The 21,571-nt window shown below is 35.7% G+C and overlaps 1 protein-coding gene across 2 annotated transcripts in view; it reads left to right on the top strand.

The window, feature by feature from the left end:
• The window catches only part of GLRB (glycine receptor beta), a 59,804-nt gene that overhangs the window by 18,484 nt on the left and 19,749 nt on the right, over nucleotides 1-21,571 (top strand). For both annotated transcript variants that reach the window (XM_021539575.4, XM_021539574.4), the window contains exons 5-9: nucleotides 3,512-3,741; nucleotides 7,098-7,180; nucleotides 9,948-10,088; nucleotides 13,318-13,470; nucleotides 17,490-17,782. In XM_021539575.4, coding sequence (XP_021395250.1) covers nucleotides 3,512-3,741; nucleotides 7,098-7,180; nucleotides 9,948-10,088; nucleotides 13,318-13,470; nucleotides 17,490-17,782 — 900 coding nt within the window. The remainder of the gene's footprint in view (nucleotides 1-3,511; nucleotides 3,742-7,097; nucleotides 7,181-9,947; nucleotides 10,089-13,317; nucleotides 13,471-17,489; nucleotides 17,783-21,571) is intronic.

Here is a 21,571-nt window from a genome sequence, read left to right as displayed (position 1 = left end):
CAGAATCAAAATTTGTACAGATAAAAAGGAGAAGAGCTAATGCAGAGCTGTTACCTTCAAGCAAGCTCCCTTTATCTTGAATCCTGTAGCTTGCTTGTTTCCTTCTCTATCATTAGACCACTTGTCAAGGATCCCATGTTAACACTGCTTCTGAGTTTGCACACATATTTTCAGACTGCAGATTTGTGGTATAATATGGTGATTATGTCACATTTAGAAACAGTTTTAAACTGGATGACCAGTCAAGGATTCCTAGGGATAGAGAGTTTCTGGTACAAATACACATAGGGCTATAATATTTTTTCTGTGATGATGATCTGGCTTTCTGTCTACAGAATCTATGTTCAAGGTTTTTGCTTGCAGTGTGGCCTTTCTTCACTGACTCAAGTAACAAAACATCAGTTCTTCCTTCTCCTTTACTTTAAAATCTTACAGAAAGGTCCTTTTAATATTCGTAACTATAAAAAACATTCTGTTTCCTTATTCTAATCTTAAAAATTATATTTTCTACTTCATTAAAAGGAAGCACTATTATGTTGCCTTTCTTTGTATGTGTGGAGTTTATATAGTAAGTATTTCATGATCTTCTGTGCGCTCTATTTTGCAGAGATATGTATAGCCTATGCTTGCTTTCTGGCCTGAGGTGGTTTTCTGGCCACATGCCCACTAATTAGACTTCTGAAATATTTCCTAGAATGCCTCCCAACCTCCCTGAAAACAACTTGCCTTCTGTTGGAATTACATGGGAAAACAGAACCCTGTAGAATACTTCTGTGTTTCCTTCTACCTGAGAGATCCTCCTAGCTGTGATGCTGATGAATATTTCTTCCATCCTCAATCCCTAGTTTCAGGCTTTTTAGTTGCTGTTTGACTCTCCTTTACTCTAATGAATCAATCACTCTGCAAATTTAAAAAACATTTGTAAAATGTACACCAGGAAGACTATGTGCTCCATGCAGACTACTTCTTCAGCCCCTATTCAACCTTATTGTAATACACTTACTGAATCTTAAAATTCATAGTGCAAATTTGAGAGGACTTGTTACAGACTTCTTTCAAAATAAATTTTTACCAGATCATAGTCTTTACTGCTGCCAGATGCTGTAAGGGTGCGTGCTTTTCTAAGAAGCAGCCCTTTTGCACATTGTTGTCTGGCTAGCTACAGTTTTGTATTGTGACATCTCTGTTCTTCCTTCTCAATTCTCTGTATTGCCTCAAGTATGTGGTGGCCTTCCTCTTCAAGTATCCCTGTCAATGTCTCTACTTTGGGCCTGAACCTCCCCATTTTAGATTAAGGGCATTTTTCTTTCTCTGAGTTAAATGGAAACAGACTCAAGTTATTAAAATGTCAAAACATCTGATAATTTGGTGTTTAAGTTCATTTGTAATAGAGAAAGGAAGGAAATAAAATAGCATCCACCTGATCTTACTTCCAATTCTTATTTTGCCAGTGTATTCTGCTTTTCAGTGATGTAAGCATCTCCTTCTACTGAATGGGTAAGCTGAAGGCAAGTGTTGCATAGTGCTTATCATTTGCCTATGGCTTTGAGAAGGCATCTTATTTTGTTTAAAATTAGGGTAAGGCACTTGTTTTTGGAGAAATTGAATTCAGTGTAACCAATAGTGTAATGCTTGTGAGCATGTATGGTATGCAGTATTTATTGCATATGGTTTAGAGTAATTTTTTTCACTGAAAGAAGAAGTACATATGGAATGGGAACTTCAGCAAGAAACAAGTAAGGGAAAATTTCAATTATATACATATAATTGAAAAGATGCTTTCTGAGATAATGACCTGAATTCCCTCCAATTATGAAGCTTCTCTATAAGAGCCTTCCAGTACAAATTCACTTCATATTAGCCATTTTTTTTTCCTTCTTCTTTCCTTTGGCAAGACAACATAGGTCTTTGTATACATAAGAGTCAGACTGTGTATCTTTTTCCAAAACCAACTCCCACTATGTAACAAGTTTTGATGCTTTGCTTTTCCTTACAAGGCAGTAAGGAAAAATTTTACATGGCATAGTGTAATAAAGAAATACTTGGGCTAATTTGACTAGTAGACTGGACATGGGAGAGTGGGCACTGTATTTAAATATACAGAGCAAAGCAACAGAATAAATTATTCTGCATGAGGTCTTAGCCAAGAGGACTCCTTTTGGTTGAAGTTAGGATGACTGTCTCAACATGGCAACTGCTTTGGATTGCAAATGTAGTAAGTACAAAAGAAGATAATTCAGTTGTATCAACAAAGAATGTGTAAGAGTAATTGACATGTAGAATAAAATACTTTATAAAATTTGTTCATATGCAGAATACACTGACAAACCAAAAATATGTTGAGAACCTTCACTCCCACATTTCTAGCATTTTGGTAAAATTGTAGAGCAGTAGAAGTGTTTTCACTGCTCTGAAAGACACAGCCTTTGTCTCAGGAGGCTTTGTACCTAATAGAAGATTATGAAAAAAACAAAACACGGTATAGAAAGCAACTAGGAAGACTGGAGATAGAAATAATCTTACATACAGAATTTTTATTAATTTGTTTTATTCATTTATTTAATTTGTTTAACTTTTTTTCAACAACTTTATTCTTTCTCTATATGTGATCTGCCTAGTTTACATATACATAAAAAAGAGGCACTGGCTTAAACGTAAATGTTAAAAACAAAAATACTTAAGAGATAAGACTGAGAAATCATAGCTGACATTCTAGGTCAGATTCTTCCTTTGGATGCACACAGCTTTCACTAAGGACAGAACACGTGCAGCATATCATTTTGCCCTGAGACACATGCTACTCCAATTCCCAGAAGCAAAATTAAGTTCTCATGGAGCATAGCTCTACTACTGTCCTTCCTTCAGCCAGAGTCCTACTGATTTCAAAAGGAGATTTCTGCTGTAAAGCCTTGACTTTGTCTCTTTGAGTCTGATTCAGTTCCTCCTTTCATACCTGTTACCTCAGTCCCAGATCACTGATAGAAGGTCTGAGACGGGGTGTGTAGTATAAAATCTATTAGCTACCTGGTCTGTTTCCTGCTTTTATAGTGTGATGTTTTGCCATCAGTGTGCCACTTAACCAAATGGAGAGGAATCTGGAACTGGCACTCACAGGATATCCTGAAAGAAGGGATATCATGCCTGCTGCCTGCAGCTATTTAGTGTAGTCAAGCTATGGCCTCTTTCTGCCCTGCTGCATGCTCTTCTCTATGCCTGGGTAACAGGAGCTATTACCGAGGGAATGCAAAAATTACTCTGGAGCAGGAATTTGGTTCTTTGTTTAAAGAAAGTTTCTGTATTCAAAGCTATGAGTGAGATGTAATCTGTTTGTAGTAAAGTCTGTTAAACATAAAACGTCATCATGTAATTTGAATAGTGATTGCTGTCTTTGTGGTAGAAAAATCAGGGCATAATTTTTTTCTTTTCTGAGTCTAATGGGATGATTTTATTTCTCTGTGGGGTTTTTGCTCGACTTTTGGCTAGTCTAATATTTGTTTATTTTTCTGATCAGGATTACAGAGTCAACATCTTTCTAAGACAAAAGTGGAACGACCCCAGACTCAAATTGCCCAATGACTGGAGAGGTTCAGATACACTGACAGTGGACCCAACTATGTTTAAGTGTCTTTGGAAGCCAGATTTATTCTTTGCAAATGAAAAAAATGCAAATTTCCATGATGTCACACAAGAAAATATCCTCCTTTTTATATTTCGGGATGGAGATGTCCTAGTCAGCATGAGGTATTTTATTTATAGGTTTCCACTGTTTTTTAAAGTGATTTTCTATGAAGTATATATTCTATATTAGTCTTAGTAATGTAATACAATTGATTACTAACATTTAAATTTATAGGAGACAGTTTCTAAACAATGCTGCAATAAATTGTGTGTAAAGAAATCAGATGAAGGTGTTTTAAAGCATGTTAGTTGATAGCACTGCAAGTGTGAGAATTTTGATGTGTATATACATGTTAAGCTAACACACTGAACTAACTAAATTTAAACTATTTTGATAATTTCTTAGGTTCCAAGAAACATAATGGAGAGGATAATATATCTGAAATACAACCTTCAGGAAAACAGTATATGTTGCACACTATTTGAATTTTTACAGCAACTAAAGTAAACTATGATTATTTGCTAAATATATAGGGAAAGCAGAAATTATAAAATTTGTGAATATTTATGTTTTGTAAAAGTACTGTGAAAAAAAATCCTGATTAAGTTCTATACCTTACAGATATAATTTTTTTCAGAAGCCTGCAAATTCCTGTTTGATTGAATTGCAATTAACATACACTTTTTTGGTGGTTTGACTTGGTTTATAAAAGGTATACACAATGACACAAAAATAGTCATCCACTTAAACTGGCAAATTAGTTGATTAAAAAGGAGGTCATAGTGAATTACAGATCTAGAGAGTTTATAGTTTATAGTTTGTATACATTAGGCTAAATTTCCTAACAGGAAGAGAATTTTCTTCTGGTGTGAGCTGTAACATATTGCCCTGATAGATGCAAAAATTAATCTGAATACACTGCAACATTACCTTTAAGAGGAAACCACTTGAGCAGCTAGGTTCACATAAGCTATTTCTTCTTGGAGTAGAAATGGATAGAAAGAAGAAGAAACAATATGAAAGAGCTGGAGTTCTTTTTTTCCCATTTCAAAACAGGATGAGAAAAATTAGTCTCAAGAATATTGCTGGCAGTGATCAGAAAAGAAAATACATTGGGCAATCAAAGCATTTCATTTGGCTTTCTCTGAAGGTCTTGGTTTCCATTTCAGCTGCTTCTGTAGTTTTGAAGTGTGTAGAAATTAATATTTCAAAGTAGAAAATAACTTCCAGCTATGAAAGAAGTTTCCCTTTTGAAAGAACGAATATTAAATGAAACACTGAAATATTTTTCAAATATTTTTCTGGGTTGCAGGTATTTATAAATGAACTCAATAGGTATGGTTAATGATTAATGGATGTTGAGTAAATACTAATGGAAGTGTTTCTGATGGAAAATCTATTCTCTGAAAATGTGCAAATAAGAAAAATAAGTCAATAAAGTTAGAAATTATTGTCATATTCTAAAAATACTCTTTATTTTAATAGCACACTATTTTCTTACATGATATGTACACAGGTTAGATTATTAATTTAGGGACTGTGGTTTGATGACATTTTAAAAATATGTAATTTCTATGTCTTGTGGTTCTAGTTTACAGAGATATTATCACATATAAATGAAAGTATCTCATTATCAAAATACTTCCATGGCAAAATATGTATGAGAGAAAGCTCTTGCACAAATAGTTAAGAATTAGGAAACTGAATGCAGGAATAAATAGCTACTACTCACATCAATGGAAGTAAACAGTAGACTCCCACAAAAAAGAAATCTATTCTGTGTTCTGTGCTTTTCAACATAAACCACCTAAAAAAACCTCTGAATTTGCAAGTGCACTTGATGATACCAAAATATGCAGAATAGTAAAGATAAGAGACAACAGTGAGAACCACAAATCAATCCAGTGACTAGGCAACTGAGTATGGGATGAAATTCAATGTAAACAATTGGAAATTTGGAAATTATGCATGAGGGAAAAAATTACTTTAACTTCACATAAAGCCTGATTGATCTAGAGTTGGTTATTACCAACCAAAAAAATTAGCTTTGGGTAGTAATGGATAGTTTTCTGAAAATGTCAGCTAATAGCTCAGTACTGTTTGAGAAAGTGAATAAAATTTGTAGAAGTATTAGGGATTAAAGTTATGCCAGTGCATAAAAGTATACTATACTTACATCTTGAATGCAATTCTGGTCTTCCAGCTGTAGGGAGGGAAGCAGGGACAGTCAAAGGTATAGAACAGCTGAGTAAGGCTGATCTTTTCACACTGGAAAAAGCAAAATAATTGAGGTGGTGCCATAGAGGTCTCTAAATGACAAATGGCACAGAGATAATGGATGGTCATTGATTTTTTGCCTTCTTTTACAGTGAAAGAACTATAAGACAGACAGAGTATAGATAAAAAGGTGTAATTAGAGTGTGTGCAGCTTACCTATGGCATTCTTTGCTGCAAGATCCTGTGCATATTAAACTTGATGCGGTGTCAGGGTTCATAACCCTAACCCTAACCCCAGGTGGAAACTAAGTACCATTTGCTCACTTCCTCCTGGCCTCAATGGCATGGGGAGGAGAAGCAGGAAAATAAAGGCCATAAAAGTTGTGGTTTGAGAACCCCTTAAAAATTGCAGCAAAATAGAACAAAATAAAAATATTAATGCTAATACTAATAGTTATAAAAGAGATGGGGCAGAGAGACATAAAACCAAGAGAAGCAAGTGATGGAAAATAGAATTCCTCACTACCTGCTGACTGGTGATCATCCCTTCCCTGCTGCCTCTCATCTCCTTGTGTACCTGCTCGCTGGCAGAGTATGGGAAACTGAAAAATCCTTGATTTAGGGTAAGCACTACTCAGCAATAACCAGAAGCATCAGTGTGTTGTCCATGTTATACAGAATCTAGAGCACAGCACTGTGCCGGCTACTAGGGACAAAAACTTAACTGTCCTGAGTTAAACCAGGACACCTAGATTCCAGAAAGCAGCTGAAAGGAAAACAACTTCTTGGAGACAAAAAAAATCTGTTGATGTCCCTTATATAGTGAAGAATCCCTTCTGGTTTGGGAAGCCCTTGAGATGCAACTTTTGGATGCTGTTGGATATCTGGCAAAATAGCACTTCCAGATTGCTGTAGTGTCATATTCTTCTTTAGAAGTCTGTCACTGGCCAATGCTGGAGACAGGACTCTGTTCTGTATAGACATTTGGTTTGGTTATTCTATGACCTCTATGTATTTTGTCTTGTATTAGCAGTTCTCTAATTTGTGAGCTTCTATGCATATAAAACCCTCTTTAAAACTCTATTGTCTTATTTTATACTAGAGAGATCTCCACTGCAAACTGCTAATTATAACTTCTAGACTTTGTTTCTGCTCTTTTAGAAGACAAAAATCAAAAACCTGTGATTTTTTCTTTCTCATGGCCATCTACTGCTTACCTGACAGCTCACACTGGTTTTAAATACCATTTCTGTATTTTCAGATTGTCTATTACGCTGTCATGCCCTTTGGACTTGACCTTGTTTCCTATGGATACACAGCGCTGCAAGATGCAATTGGAAAGCTGTATGTAAATCACTCTGTCCATAAAAACAGTTCTCTTCTAGGTGTGCATGAGAATCAAACAAAAATTATTAATTCTGTTTCCTTCATCTCAACATTTTTAATGAATCATGAAATTGATACTCACTGGTACCAATGTACATTGCCCTATCAAAGATGTTTCATACTGTTATGGCACTACTGTGCACTCTTAGATTTAGCTTTTGCTATCAACCAGAATGAAAGCTGAGGCCTTTTATAAAAGCATTTACAATAAACTCAGATAAATGAAAACATATCATTTGGAAAAAAGAATGGTTTTGACAGGTGGTTTTAACTTCCACGACCTGTGCTGCTTTGTAGGTTTTTGGGGCCAAATTTATCCCCTTGCATTGATGATACATTGGTATTGTTTGGAACTCCTTTGATACAGTACCAAAAGAAAAGTGTTTGATGCCAAAGCAGTGAGATCATTTAGTATCAAACCTTTGGAAAGTGGTTTCAGGATGTATTGTGGATGTAGTCAGGCATCTATTCTTGGTCTCCAGGTGATTTAATCTTACGACAGGGCAGACAGGTCACATCTCTGAAGGGATTCATGCCATGCTGGAAGTTGCCAACAACATGTTTCTGACATCCATCTTCCTTTCCTTGCCCCAAATATGCAGGTGTCTACTCTACAGCTTTTTCCAACAGTTTAATCCTTGGTGATCCCACTCTGATGGTAATTCTGTTTTCCTGAGGATAAGCATGAAGCAGAGACAAGGAAGATGACCTGTTCCAGTCTGTTAATTCTGTAACATAATAACTCATTCAGCTGTTACTCCAGCAGATCTAGTGGGAGGCGTGAGGTTAGGGAAAGAAAGTCACAAGTGAAGAAAAAGTAAGGTTAACCAAAGCTGGGCAGGGTACCACAACATGGACAAGGCGAATAACAATAACAATAACAATAAAAATAACAATAACAAACATAACAACAACAACAATAATAGTAATAGTAATAGTAATCATAGTAGTAGTAGTAGTAGTAATAATAATAATAATAATAATAATAATAATAATAATAATAATAGAATTTTACAATTTAGGTTTTGATTGGCAGCATTTATCTATAGAATTTTAGTATGTCCATAGTAATTTTGTTCGTCACTACTATGTAGCGATGCACAAAGTACATCACTGAAGTAAACTTTTATGGAAACCCAGATCAGTTTCGGGTTAAACTGAAATTAGTTAGTAATACTAATGGAAGTTCACTCAAGATTTCTCAGTCCAGAAAGTCCACTTTCCTTGCAGGTGTTGAAAGGTGTAGTAATACAAGGATAAACTACTTGTTAAAAAATAATGTTAAAATTATATACTCAAATTTTAAGTGAATTTTCTCCTTTGAAAAGACTTTGCACTAAACTTTCTTCTAGCTTTTAATTCAGCTATCAAAAGTAAGAAACGTACTCATGACTTCCTATCTGTCCTTCCAGTTCTTTTATTGCTAGCCATTGCCAATTTTATTATTAGGTTGTTTTCCAAAAAATATTTTGTTTTTACTTGCTAAACTTTGAAATCAAAAAAGGCCATTAGTTGTTACTAAGATGTTCTCATATCCACAGTTATAATCCCCAGTTCTCTATACATATTCTCTGTAGACACAATTTTCAGTCTCCAGTAATTGTTATCATAAAGGATCTTGGCAGTTTTCTGATATAGTGTGTGTTAGAATGGGGTGAAAATTATTTTATGAATGAAACATTAAAACAATTTTTTCATAGTGTATTATATTATGAAGCTTTGAAACATTGTGATTTTTATTAAATTATTGTGAATCATAAAGACATCATTTATGAACAGTTTCACTTTCTTAATCACAGCTGTTTTTCAAAAATTAAAAAGAACAATCTAATGCCTCCAGAAAAATAATGGCTCTTTAAACATTTTTCTCAGGCTTTGAACTGCAAAATGATGCGTTCCAACTCCATCTTTTTTATGTTTCTTCATCTGCGTTTCCATCTAACACACATTATCTCTGTTTGAATTAAGTTAATCTTTAATGAACAGAAGGTAGCAAAGAAATGGCTTGTAAATCATGATTCTGATTATGCATATTTAATTAATATTGTTTTATTCTTGAATATTGTGAGTCTAGTTTGCACTGCCTCTCACTTGGTGCTGGTGTATATATTATGAGTTGGGCACTTAGAGGTTTGCTGAGGTCTATGTGTACTCAGTGGGTCAGGAAGGCACTGAGCTGATTTCTGTAGGACTGTACATCTGCTCTAATTTCTGGGCAAGTGTTTTGTGAATGGCAATGCTGTCATGAATCAGAGCTTTTAGTCTGGGAAAATAAGCAGTGTGGTTGTTTTGCACAAACAGCAAGATTCATCATGGTAATTGAGTTGTTAAATTCTTTAGAAGTTACTTAGACTCATAAGTACTGTTTAAAATTAATCTTTTTCATATTTTGCTGAAGTAGAGTATGAATGAATATGGAGGCTTGAAAGCTGTGGAAAATACAGCTTTGCCTTCTTTGTTTGAAAAGTACACCCTATAACAAATACCTGTTAGTCATCCTAATATTGCTGATAATGTAATGTTTCACCCACTAAGTCCTAAATTCAGCCTACATAAAAATGCAGCTGCAGATTATTTAATTTTTGTATTTATTTATTTGAACAGGAAATAAAAAGAAAAATATTGAAAGATATACAATACATATGTTCTAGGTTTTCACAGAGTTTACTGTGATTGAGGTGGATCTTTAAACAATTATTATTATTATTATTATTTTGTCTTGTAGTTGGTTACACAACTGATGATTTACGGTTTATCTGGCAGTCTGGAGATCCTGTACAGCTAGAGAAAATTGCTCTGCCTCAGTTTGATATTAAAAAGGAGGATATTGAATATGGTAACTGTACCAAGTATTACAAAGGCACAGGTAGGTAATGTAAGTTATTTCCTTGATAAAAAGTTCTATGCTTCCTTTAATTACTGTTTATAGTTAATGGTTAATATTCCAGTCCACATGTCACATTTCCTGGGATGAAATAGATTACTTTTAACTAATGACTGGTTCATATAATGGCAAGTTTAATATGTGATAATGACACACTAGGTCAAATATATAAATATCCAAGTTGAAGAAGAGATTAAATGTTTGTCTTAGCTTTGCTTGCAGATATCATGATCTTACTATCACTGTTTTATTTCTATGGTCCTAATACCATGTTTGCTTGTAAATGTTAAACTTTTCTGAAAGAATGTACATGCAGAATCATCTCAGTTGCAGCAAAGTAGGTAAATTTTGGTTTTATGGTTAGACTTTTGTTCCGTAAGTGGCTAGTACTAGACTGTCATTCCAAATGCTTCATCCAGTGGGTTCTTCCTTTCTCTGAATGTTCTGGAAATTCTGTCATTTTTGAAAGCTGCCTGCAATGCTCAGCTCTCTATTTATTTATTTATTCCCATTATTATTTTTGTAATGTTGGCACAAATTTTTCCAATGGTTTCTGTACTCTGGCTTTTAATGATTTGCCTTTTTCACCATGATTGATTCCTGCCTACGATTATATACAAACTACATGCTTTGACAACCACAAGACTTTCTATAAGAGCAGCTGTATTTTAGTCAGTGCTTTTACATCATGGGAATAAATCTTCCATTAAAACTTAATTGGGAAGTCTGTGGTGCTGCAGCTTCTGAGGACCTTCTGCAAGTTTCTTGTTGCCTATTCAGCTGAAGTGGAGGGTCTGTTACTTGCAGTTGCTCCTGTGGTACATTCCAGTCCTGGAGAGATCTCAAGGAACCTTAGCAGATCTCAGAGTTAAGAATTTATTTTGAAAAGATAATGAAAATAAAAGTGGGCTTTGGTTTTTAACTGCAAAATGAGTGAGATATCATCCTAGGAACATAATTCAGCATCTCAGGTTATTTATAATTTGTAAATAATAAGAAATAAGCTCTCTTCAGGAAAATTCAGATTTTTTTTAAAGCATATCCAGCAGTTAGCAGTGATGGCATCCAGGATATGGCAAAACCTTACTTCACAGTGAGAAAAATATCTTGTTCCTTACTAAAAAATGAAATTACTGAAAAAAGTAGTCCATAAATTAGTGAAAAATTAAAGGAATGGATCTTGCATTTCCCAAATGAAATTCATATAAATGAGAAAATTTTAAGTTATATTCTACTGTGATTGAGGTGTGCCCTAAATCTGAAACTAAATATTTAGATATTTCAGGTATTTTTAGGAACCTTAAACAAAAATGGTTAAGAATTATACACAAAGAAAATCAGTGGTGCTCTCTCAAGTTTCAGCAGCTTATGGCCACAAATGATATGGTGCAAAATGTTCAGAAAAATATTAATATTCTGTGTGTGTATTAACATTAAAGAAAGAACATGAGAGAAGCATTTTGGAAAGTTTTCACAATTCTTTTACTACAAACCCATTCTGTTAAGAATCTCAATTTAATCTCATACCTAAAACCAGAATTAATATTTCAGTAATGTGAGTCGAATATTTAGTACAATGAAATATTTTTAAAGGCTGTTTTCAATGCTCCATTTTTTTATTTATTTGAAAATTCTTATGCTGAAGGTTCTTCTTTAACAGCCGATTTCCCACACAGAGCTAAATAATTTTGTCGGACAATCAAGAAAAGTCTTGCATCAAGGAGCAGATTTTCAAAATTATCATTTATGTAGGAGTTCCCTGACAATTGCAAAAACCCTTAATCTTTACTGCCTATTTCCATCAATATATATGTTTATAATACCTGCCTAAGTTGAAAGAGGCTCAGCAAATCAGGACTGCTTTTGTAGCAATACACTGAATATTTATATTTGCAAATTTCCTGTTATTCATCAATTTTATGACAGATCAGATAGGTCCTTTTGAGCTGAATGGTGAGGGCAATAGATACCATACTCTTTCTGATGAATTATTATTCAAATGAAGGCATGCAAAATGCATTTCTTACATAACACAAACAAATAATAATTTTGAAGGCCATCTCTCAGTTGAAAACAAAACCTGGAAGTGTCTGGAATCCATCCATAAATTATAGAGGGAACATTTTTCAGCCAACTGATCACTGGAGATGATAGACTGAACTATAAAATACAATATAGTGTCTTCTACACAAGGATGTTTGTCCTTAATGTTTTATACTTTTGTTGTGGCATCTGTACGCCCAAGCAGCACATTTACAATGATGTATCATTGTACAACACTTAACTGATACAATATGGAAGGTAAATGGAGAACTTTTTGACACATTCTGTCTTCTAAATAAGTATCTCACCAACTGGATCAATAAATACAGTCTGATTTGAATTTTTAAGTTGTTGTAATATAAAATAGGAATGCCTTTTTCTTGTGATAGATTAGTTTTTGAAAAATTTTCAGTTTTTTTCCAACAGTGTTATGTTATTCTTAATATAAAAATTCCAGTTCTTCTAATTGAGTGAAAATATGGATAGAAATTATTTTCTGGTTTTCAGACTTCTTGATACATTTGTTATCTCAGTAAAACATCTAGTAACTGCAACTTTTTATGTTGAATTTGTCTTAAAAATCTTCTGAAGTTTGTATTCTTCAGATGCTCATTTTAAAAGATTTGGTACATTGTTCCTTGTTTTTAAAAAATTGTAGCTTTTCTAGGGTTTCTTTTAAAATGTCTTTACCAATTTTAGAAGAAATTTGTACCAAATTTCAGTACTGGGGAAATCTTTGGTTAGAGCCAAATTCAGAACATCTCTTTTCATTCTAAACTTGCTGGACTAATATTTCTTAATTCATCTTTTGCAAAAAATAATGCTAAGTGGGATTTTCAGATGAGCTTAAGCTTGTAGGACTTCCAGACTCTGTCGGTTTTGTCTGAACTGCATCTTGAAGAAGCCTCAAGCTGGGAGTCACTCCAGCCTCCTGCTGCTTTGAAAAGTGGAAAGGTTCCTTACAGAGCACAGAGCACCACAGCCTAACCACACTTGATGCTTAAGTAAATCTGTGTTTTGAATTTTTTTTTCAAATTAATCTCTTTACCATTATAAAGAAAATCAAAGCATTGAACTTTTGCTCTTAAGCAGAAAAAGACCTGGAAGATATGGATCAGAGGTTCACCTGCAAAGCACATGAAACATTAATGCATTTATTTCTTTAAAGGTTATTACACTTGTGTAGAAGTAATCTTCACTTTAAGAAGACAAGTTGGATTTTACATGATGGGTGTTTATGCTCCTACACTGCTAATTGTTGTTCTATCCTGGCTGTCATTTTGGATCAATCCTGATGCAAGTGCTGCAAGAGTCCCACTGGGTAACCTGCGTTTTCACGTACTGTCACAATCCACTGTAGCACCATTGAGCCATTCTCAGTTGCTTTGGCTACATGACACTGGACCCTGAAAGCAACTTCACTTCCATTATCCTCTCATCATTTTCACTGAAATCTGCTCACTCCAAGTCCTGTAAACTCCACTTTGGCATTAAGACTTCATTTGATTGTAGTTCCAGCATTTGGGTGACAATGACATTGTCTCCTCTCCTCTCAGCCTGGACAAATTTGATCCATCTATGTACTGGTGATGCTGCAAACACTGGCAATATTCAGTTTACAGGAATTTCAACATTTGCGTAATCAATAAAACAGGATAATAAGTAAGGCTCGTAATACCTACCTATTGGAGAAATCTTTCTGAAGATTATTAGAAACTATATTTGGAAAAGAGCTAGCATTCCTGTTACCTGACTGGCTTTATTTCATTAGACACTCACTACATGAGAGTACTTCAGGCTCATGCAGTCATGCTGATCAGCAGAACACAGTAGGCAGGCCCTTCATTTATTATGAAATAGCAGGACACAGATTTAATAGTAACAATATTATCTTGACTAATTGGGTTGTAAACAGGACTACGGCTCTGGCATGGCCAAACCTGCCGACCCAAGAGCTCAGTGATATGCAGAGCCAGGCTCCTGGGTCCTGACACTTCTCCTATTTGGATTCCTTTTCCCATGTTTTGGCTTCCCAAAGCTCCAATTTTCCCTAGCACTCCCCCCTCTCCAAATCTCCCTCCATACTTTCCAAATCTTTGCTATCTCCCAAAAGGTTTAGTGCACCTGTTTCCAATACCCCAGTGGTGCAGTTGCAGTATCCCTCCAGCTGCCTGCCTTGGTCACAAATCTCTTACTCACACTGGAACTGCCACACCCCCACAGGATATGAGTCCTGTGCAGCCTTTTAAATTTTTTTCTTTTTTTTTTTCTTTTAACATTTAAAAAATAGTTACTTAGGGAGGAGTCTCAATCTGTATTTGTTTCATGGCAAGTAACAAATATAATATTTTACCTTGAAAAGTTGCGAGGTTGCCTTATATAATGCAAAACTTTAGGAGAACATTTGAAGACAAAAAGGGTGGGCAAAATGTAACATGCATTAAATTAAAAAGAATGAAAGAGGAACTGGAAAACTAGAATCAAACCAAGCTGTACTGCCAATTTTATAATCCTGTGCTTCAAATAGTGAACCAGATGGGCTTATTAAAGACATATTAGATTTATAAGAGTCTTAGCATAGATTTAAGTATAGTGGATGTATTTGTAACTAAATATACATATTTATTTATTCTTTATTTATTTCATTCATTGTAAGTGTTTATTGGCTTCTTTCATGCATTTCTGAACTAATTAGCATTTCTGAACTAATGAATTTTCAAAGATACTAGCCATTGGCCTGGCTGTGTGACTTTTCCTTAATCTCCAGAAAAGCAAAAACCTGTAAATATGACACCGCCTTAGTTGAGTCAGTATTTAGTATGACACTTATTAATACTGTCACTGGGGTAAGATTTGTCTTTCTCCAGTTTCAGGAGAGCAACAAACTAATTCATCTAGTGACATCCTTGAGATCCTTGACCTTGAAATAGAACAAGATTAACATTTGTGTTTCAAGTAAATGATATGTAGCCCCAAGTGTACTAGTGGCTAGTTTCAGATCTTATTAGATAAGAAGCTAATTCAAATCTTTCAGTTTATTTACTCATGCTCCTCACTTACATTTAAGCCTTAAGCTTTGGATTGTGATAAGTAGGCACCTAGTACAGCTGCTGCCCGATGTGCAGCTTACATTCTGGTACTAGGGTCTCTGAGGCTATGACAATATTCATCAGGCAGCAAATGGTTGCTGAGTGGAATATTTCTGTGCTTCTGTCTCACTTTATTGTACCTTGAAAACCTAGAAGTCTCTTAGACTCTGAAAGTGAACCTTTCATGTAGGAATCCACACAAAAGGAAATTAGCTGCTGGTCACCATGGCCTCAGTGCTCTACTGAACATGTTAATAAAAGCTCCACAAAAATCTTTTCAGCTAGAATGTATAAGTTAGTTCTGTAGAGTTCAATCCAAGATTGTAAGGTATAGTATTTTAAGGTCTAAAAAGTGTGTTTACAAATGTTTTTGGCACCATTCATGATATTAATTATCACATATTATGATAGTAAAACCATTAAAGTCAGTAGGAAAAAAATACTATATCCAAGACATTGAGCCAGTCTGTATTAATGGCTAATTTGGTTATTCAGGAGAAGGATAGAGGTTGCCCTTCATCAGTCAAGCATGGTACTTGGTACAGTTTACTGTTAGAGCATGAACAGAATGCTGGAAACAGGCAAATATCTCCTAGATACAGTAAGAGGCAGTATGGCCTTTTTTTTTACTTGTTAATGCAATTCATTGTGATCCATAATTAGTGTTCATCCCCAGTCTGCAGGTGTTGCTAAGTGAAAATATTTTTTTTTTTAAAGTAAAGCATTCTATGCTCATTTTTTCTCCTTATGGGAATGTTTGTATGTGAATGCTTCAGATACAGTAGAGGGAAATTAAGCCAGAGTGTACACTGAGGATTCAGTAAGGAATTTGCTGTACCATTCTGTTCTGAGATAACAGAATGGGTCATTCTTTATTATCCCCATGGACAAAAACATAATTCCAGCTTTTCATTGATATTACACATTTTTAAATAAAGCATCACAAAATTTTGTGGGTTAGAATCACACTTTATGAACACTCTATGCTTCAGTGTTCTAAGAGCTAGTGAATTTTCCATTTGAGATTAATGCTAAATAAAATATCATATCAATCTTATTGAAATTCAAATAAGAGCAGTAGCTAAAGAATGTGCTGTTTGCGATCAAGTAGAAATGAATATTTTCATAGATCAATACAGATAGTTTCCTTTTCATTTACATTTTCACATCCTCAGTTACTTAAAATGGATCTGAATGAAATCATCTGTCTGTGAATGCAAAAAATTTTTGTGTCCTATAAGAAACATAGTTGAGACTCCTTTTGGCCAACATTTTTTATGGACATCAATTCTATTTCATTAAACCTCCCACTCACAAACAATCATTTATCATTAGCATTCACAAAACCAAAATATGACATTCTGAACTTGGAGACTGAACTGCGTGACAGCTATTTCTAAAGTTAGCTTTTTCCAAATGTAGCTGTTTATGCTACTATTTTCACAGGAGCTGGTGAGAAATCTCTCTTTGGTGTCAAGCTTGTATTTTGTCTTTTGTGACATGAAGCCTGTGTTGATGGTGACATTTGGAAGCCTTATTAGGGGAAGTGCTTGGTGAAATCCATGATAAGTGTGACCTTCTAACAGCCTTTGCACATGTGGGCTTTTTTCACGATAAGGGCTTCATGAAATGCCTTTATCTAGAAAGCTTCCTCTAGATCCTGGAAGCTCAAATAGGGAATGATTGTGACCCTCAGTCACCTCCATGTTTTCATCTTCTCAGTGAATTGGGAACAGAGGCTTTTTGATTTGCTTGTACAGATTTGCTTGTCAGCAAAAACTTCCCTTTTACCTAAGGTCTGAATATCACACTTGTGAACAGCTCATTCAGATAATTGCTCCTGCTATAGCACAGTTTAGATTTCTGGGACAATGATACTCTAATTTAAAGGACTTCCATCTTCCCAGAATTAGATGCACATTGTAAGATAAGTCTTTGGAAGGCCCATTTCCCAACTCTGTGATGGGACAGGAAAACCTTAACAACCATTTTGGCCTCACTTACTTGTTTCTCTGTTCAGAAAATGAAGGTAATCATTATTAGTAATTCATCATTAACTGCACTATCCTACTTGTTTAACTTGTTCATTAGCTGAAGGCATGTGCACTTTGTACACCTGCTGCACCAACCGCATTGTGAAGTCCCATTCACTGTTGCAAAACATCATTCGCTATTGTCTCAGAGGAAGAGCAAAACCAGTGTGATTAAAGGGAAATTTTCTTATTCAATATATTATTTGCTCTTTTTGTAGGTATTTTCTCAGTGCTCAGCTTGGCTTCTGAATGTACCACTCTTGCTGCTGAACTTCCCAAAGTGTCTTACGTGAAGGCCTTAGACGTCTGGCTGATTGTTTGCCTTCTCTTTGGGTTTGCATCCCTGGTGGAATATGCTGTGGTTCAGGTAATGCTAAACAATCCAAAGAGAATTGAAGCTGAAAAAGCGAAGATTGCCAAGGCAGAGCAAGCAGAAGGGAAGGGTGGAAATGCTGCCAAGAAGAACACTGTGAATGGCACAGGGACTCCTGTTCACATCAGCACTTTACAGGTAGGAGCTGCAAAGCTTTCTATGCAAAATCAGCATTCTTCTCTATTAACCCAGTTCCAGGAATATAGTGTTTGTAATAATTTTGAATAGTGCTTAATCTTAGAAGGGATCAAGACATTAAAAACATGCTGGTAACTAATGGCTAGCAATCTGACGATTTGGTCCCTAGTGATTTGGGGTCAGAAGTTCTAAGTGAAAAATTTGTCTTTTAATACTGTAGCACTATGGTTGCTGCTTAGCTTCAGGTAAATAAAGTAACAAACAGCTTTACAGTTGCTGGTTTTCTCATAATAAATAGCAGCTGTCAAACTGTAACTATTCAGAGGACAGGACTCTCAGACAGTATTTGCTGAGAACATACTCAAATAACACCCAGCTCATTGCTTTCTGTGGGATGGCCACAGCTGCACTGAATTGCATGCCTGTGAAGCCAGGAATCCAGAAGTCAAGGCATTTGTAGACAAAAGACCTGTCTGTTTTTGTCAAAAAATTCCTGCATTTCTTGTGTTGCCAGGTGTAGTTTATGTGTAAATCAGTCAGATTTCATTATATATATATATATATACATGTACATCTTCACTCAGGCTGAAGTTTTCCATCATGTTGCTGAATTCCTGATATTTTAGAAGTCCCTGTTTGTGCTCCAAGAGTTATCAGACATTCCAGTCCAACTGCCTTCAGTCCTAAGTGATATTTACTTGACATTTATTCTGCAGAAGAAAATATTTTATTCTACAACATGTCTGATATGAATTTGGCTTGTCCTTTTCAATGACTCAGCAGTTCTGTTGTAAAATAAAACTATTAGGCTAGATCCAAGTGATAATATTGGTACACGGTGACTTCAATGTTTCCTTAAGGAAGGAGTAGTTTATGCAAGAATGGCTGAAATCCTGTATCAAGCTGGGATTGCCCCATAACTAATGACCCCCAGTCTAGAAGAGCTGCAGGTATTCCAGAACAGTGCACTTAATTACCATAATTCTCACCTGGTAGAAGAATCTTTTGGAAATGTTTTGGTAGGCAACTAGTCTCAGCTTAGAGTAACCCCATGACTATTCTGACTTGTGTCACGAGTAATTCCCCAAGCCTAGGCAACATGAGAAAGAAAATGGCTCTGCTGTGGTTTTGCTTTGCCTGAACTGAATGTGATTATTTTGTGTTCACCAAGCTGCAGGTCCCAAATTCAGCTGTTTCTTCTAACAAAATATGCAACAGAGCAGCATAAAATAGATTTTTTCCTATTTCCAGTACTTTAAAAGTGTTAAGTATTCAGCTTGATCAATTACAAGTTTAACAAAAAATTACAGTTTTTCAGTAGTGTGAACAAAACCAATTACTAAATTACTGATTCTCCTTGGTATGCACACCCTCTAAGGTACATGCCATTGTCATATCCATATGGAAAAATTAATTATTATCACCTATGTTGTGCTTTCATAGTTTAATATTTTTTCAAGAAGGCACTGGTATATAGTGTGTTTTAAGACTTAGAAGGGGAATCATTATCCACAGAAGTTCAGCAATGTTCCCCATGAATGGTGTCTAGCAGTAGGTTGAAGGTTTTTAGAATCAGAATTCAGTCTGCTCTCCTCTTGTAGCATCTCTCCTCTATGATCTTTAAAGGCCAGCCTCAGCTTCTCACGTTTGACTTGCACTTTTCAGGGTCTTCCCAGTTTGTTATGAAAGACCTTTAATATTCCAATAGATTCTGATGATCTTTATACAGAGATTTACAAAAAAACTTCTTTTACAAGCCATAGTGTAAATATGTATTCCTTGCTGTAAAAGTTGGTCATGTGGCTTAGTAGCTCATGGCTAATGATCCAGCTTGAATTAATCCACCTGCTTTGAAACACAATCTACCAGAGGAAACGTATCCTGGGCTGGTAATTTCTGGGAAGATGACCAGGCTGAGGTAGAAAAAGGTCCCAGACCAATGAATCATTTGACATCAGGATGTGGTAGGACAGTGATGCTAGATTTTATATATTTGAAAGCTATAAATCTGCCTAGCTGAAAACTCCCTTTCTGAACCTGCTATTGTGTAGGAGTACTTTGAAAGTTCTTGGCCCTGGAAAAGCCTGTACTAAAGTCCTAAATCAGAACAGGTGTAAATCTTTTGGTAGCTCTGCCTTCTAATCCAAAACTAGGCCTGCCTCACAAAATTTGGGTTGCTCCCATGCAGACCTAGTAATGATCAAGTAGAGAATGCATTTGTCATAGGGAAAATATGCAAGGGAGAGAAACATTAAAGAAGCAGGTAATGGAAAAAAACCTGTATGTTGGAAGGCATAAAGAATACAAAACAAAAAGAGGCCAGAGTACTGTCCCAGAACTTCAGGAACTGTTTCGCATCAGGGTCATGTAGGATTTGTGTGGGAGGCAAGAGCAAATACTTTGCTAAATGTCTGGAAAGATTTAGGTGACTTTAGGAGAACAGGATGACTTATAACTGCACCCCTAAAATAAATGTATGTCCTATAGAAATGTTTAAGGATGTTCTTTTTCCACACAGGAGGTGATATTCAGGCAAAAGTGACTGAGGGTGTAGCTGGAAATGTCAGCATAGCTGAAACAGTGGGTAGACCAGATGGGACTTGAAGGTAAAACAAGCAGAAAAGATATGGCAGCAGGAATCTCCAAGTGGGGAAAAACAGAGGGCATGAATAATTCCATCTATAAGTGTTTCTCCTGTTTCAATTAAGATCTTGCATCATGAAACATTAACTGATACATATCTGTAAGTTATTAGAAGGGAATAAAAATAAAATTTTAAAAGGGAAGTTACTTTGTTTCACTTTAAAATGCCCCTGATCCTGATGCTGTGGCAGTTGGTGTTCCCTGAGCAGCAAGTTGTGCACTTCTTGCTTTTGCAGTGTTGCAGCAGTGATGTCTCTGCAGGAAATCTGGGCAAAGGGCCTGCGTGTAAGGTACAGGGGAGCTGCTGGGTTGAGAAGATTCTTGGTGTGAGGAGGATCAGAAGGAAGCAAATGGGGTTCCAGTCTTCGTGGAACAACTTGTTTTCATGTGCTTGCTCTATTTGTGAAAGTTAAAATGGTATCTGGTTTGGAGACTTGGAATATTTGATTTTTAGTAAAAAACAACCATAACAAAACCTCATGATAATCCCTAAAAATACAAGCAGCTATTGTTCCAATTTTATGGAGTAAAGGGATAAGCTTTCCAGCTTATCTTAAATATTAAAAGCTTAATGTAATTCATAATTGTAGTCTAGGAGAGGAGACCCCCTATAACAGAACTTGTAATGGTCCATTGAAAGTTTTCAGCAGAAAGCACTTTTGTCACTGTGTCAATAGTCAGTGATCATGGCCAATAATCACCAACAGTGACAGTGAAGATGGCAGGGTGAAGAGAGTGCTCACAATTTGCCAATCATCCAAAGATGGAGAAAGGCTTCCATGGATGTATAGCTACTTCACCAGATCCTGGGAACTGGCTGATTAAAAGCTGCATGTTGCTAGCATACGCCAACCCCTCAAGTCCAAGCTTTGTGAGTCATGCTCCCTCCAACAAAAACCCTTGAAATGTCAGTGCCATTTTAAACCCAGAGGTTTATCAATATGACTGTCTGATTAAAGTCAAGTGGTCTGTCTGTCAAGATCACCCTGAATCTGTAGGGAAAAGAAGAGAAAATAAGCACTTCTGATGCATTTTTCCAGGAGAAGCAGTGGCTATGCACTTAGAGGCAAAAAGAAAATACAGCTTGGCTCCCTCAGCTCATAGCGGTTGCAAGTAGATGCTGTTCTAAGCAGAGGAGAAGATTAT

This window comes from Lonchura striata, chromosome 4, assembly GCF_050655825.1.
Source record: "Lonchura striata isolate lonStrDom1 chromosome 4, ASM5065582v1, whole genome shotgun sequence".
Lineage (NCBI taxonomy): Eukaryota > Metazoa > Chordata > Aves > Passeriformes > Estrildidae > Lonchura > Lonchura striata.
Note: the sequence above shows the minus strand (reverse complement) of the source record. Positions and strands in the feature narration are given on the sequence as shown.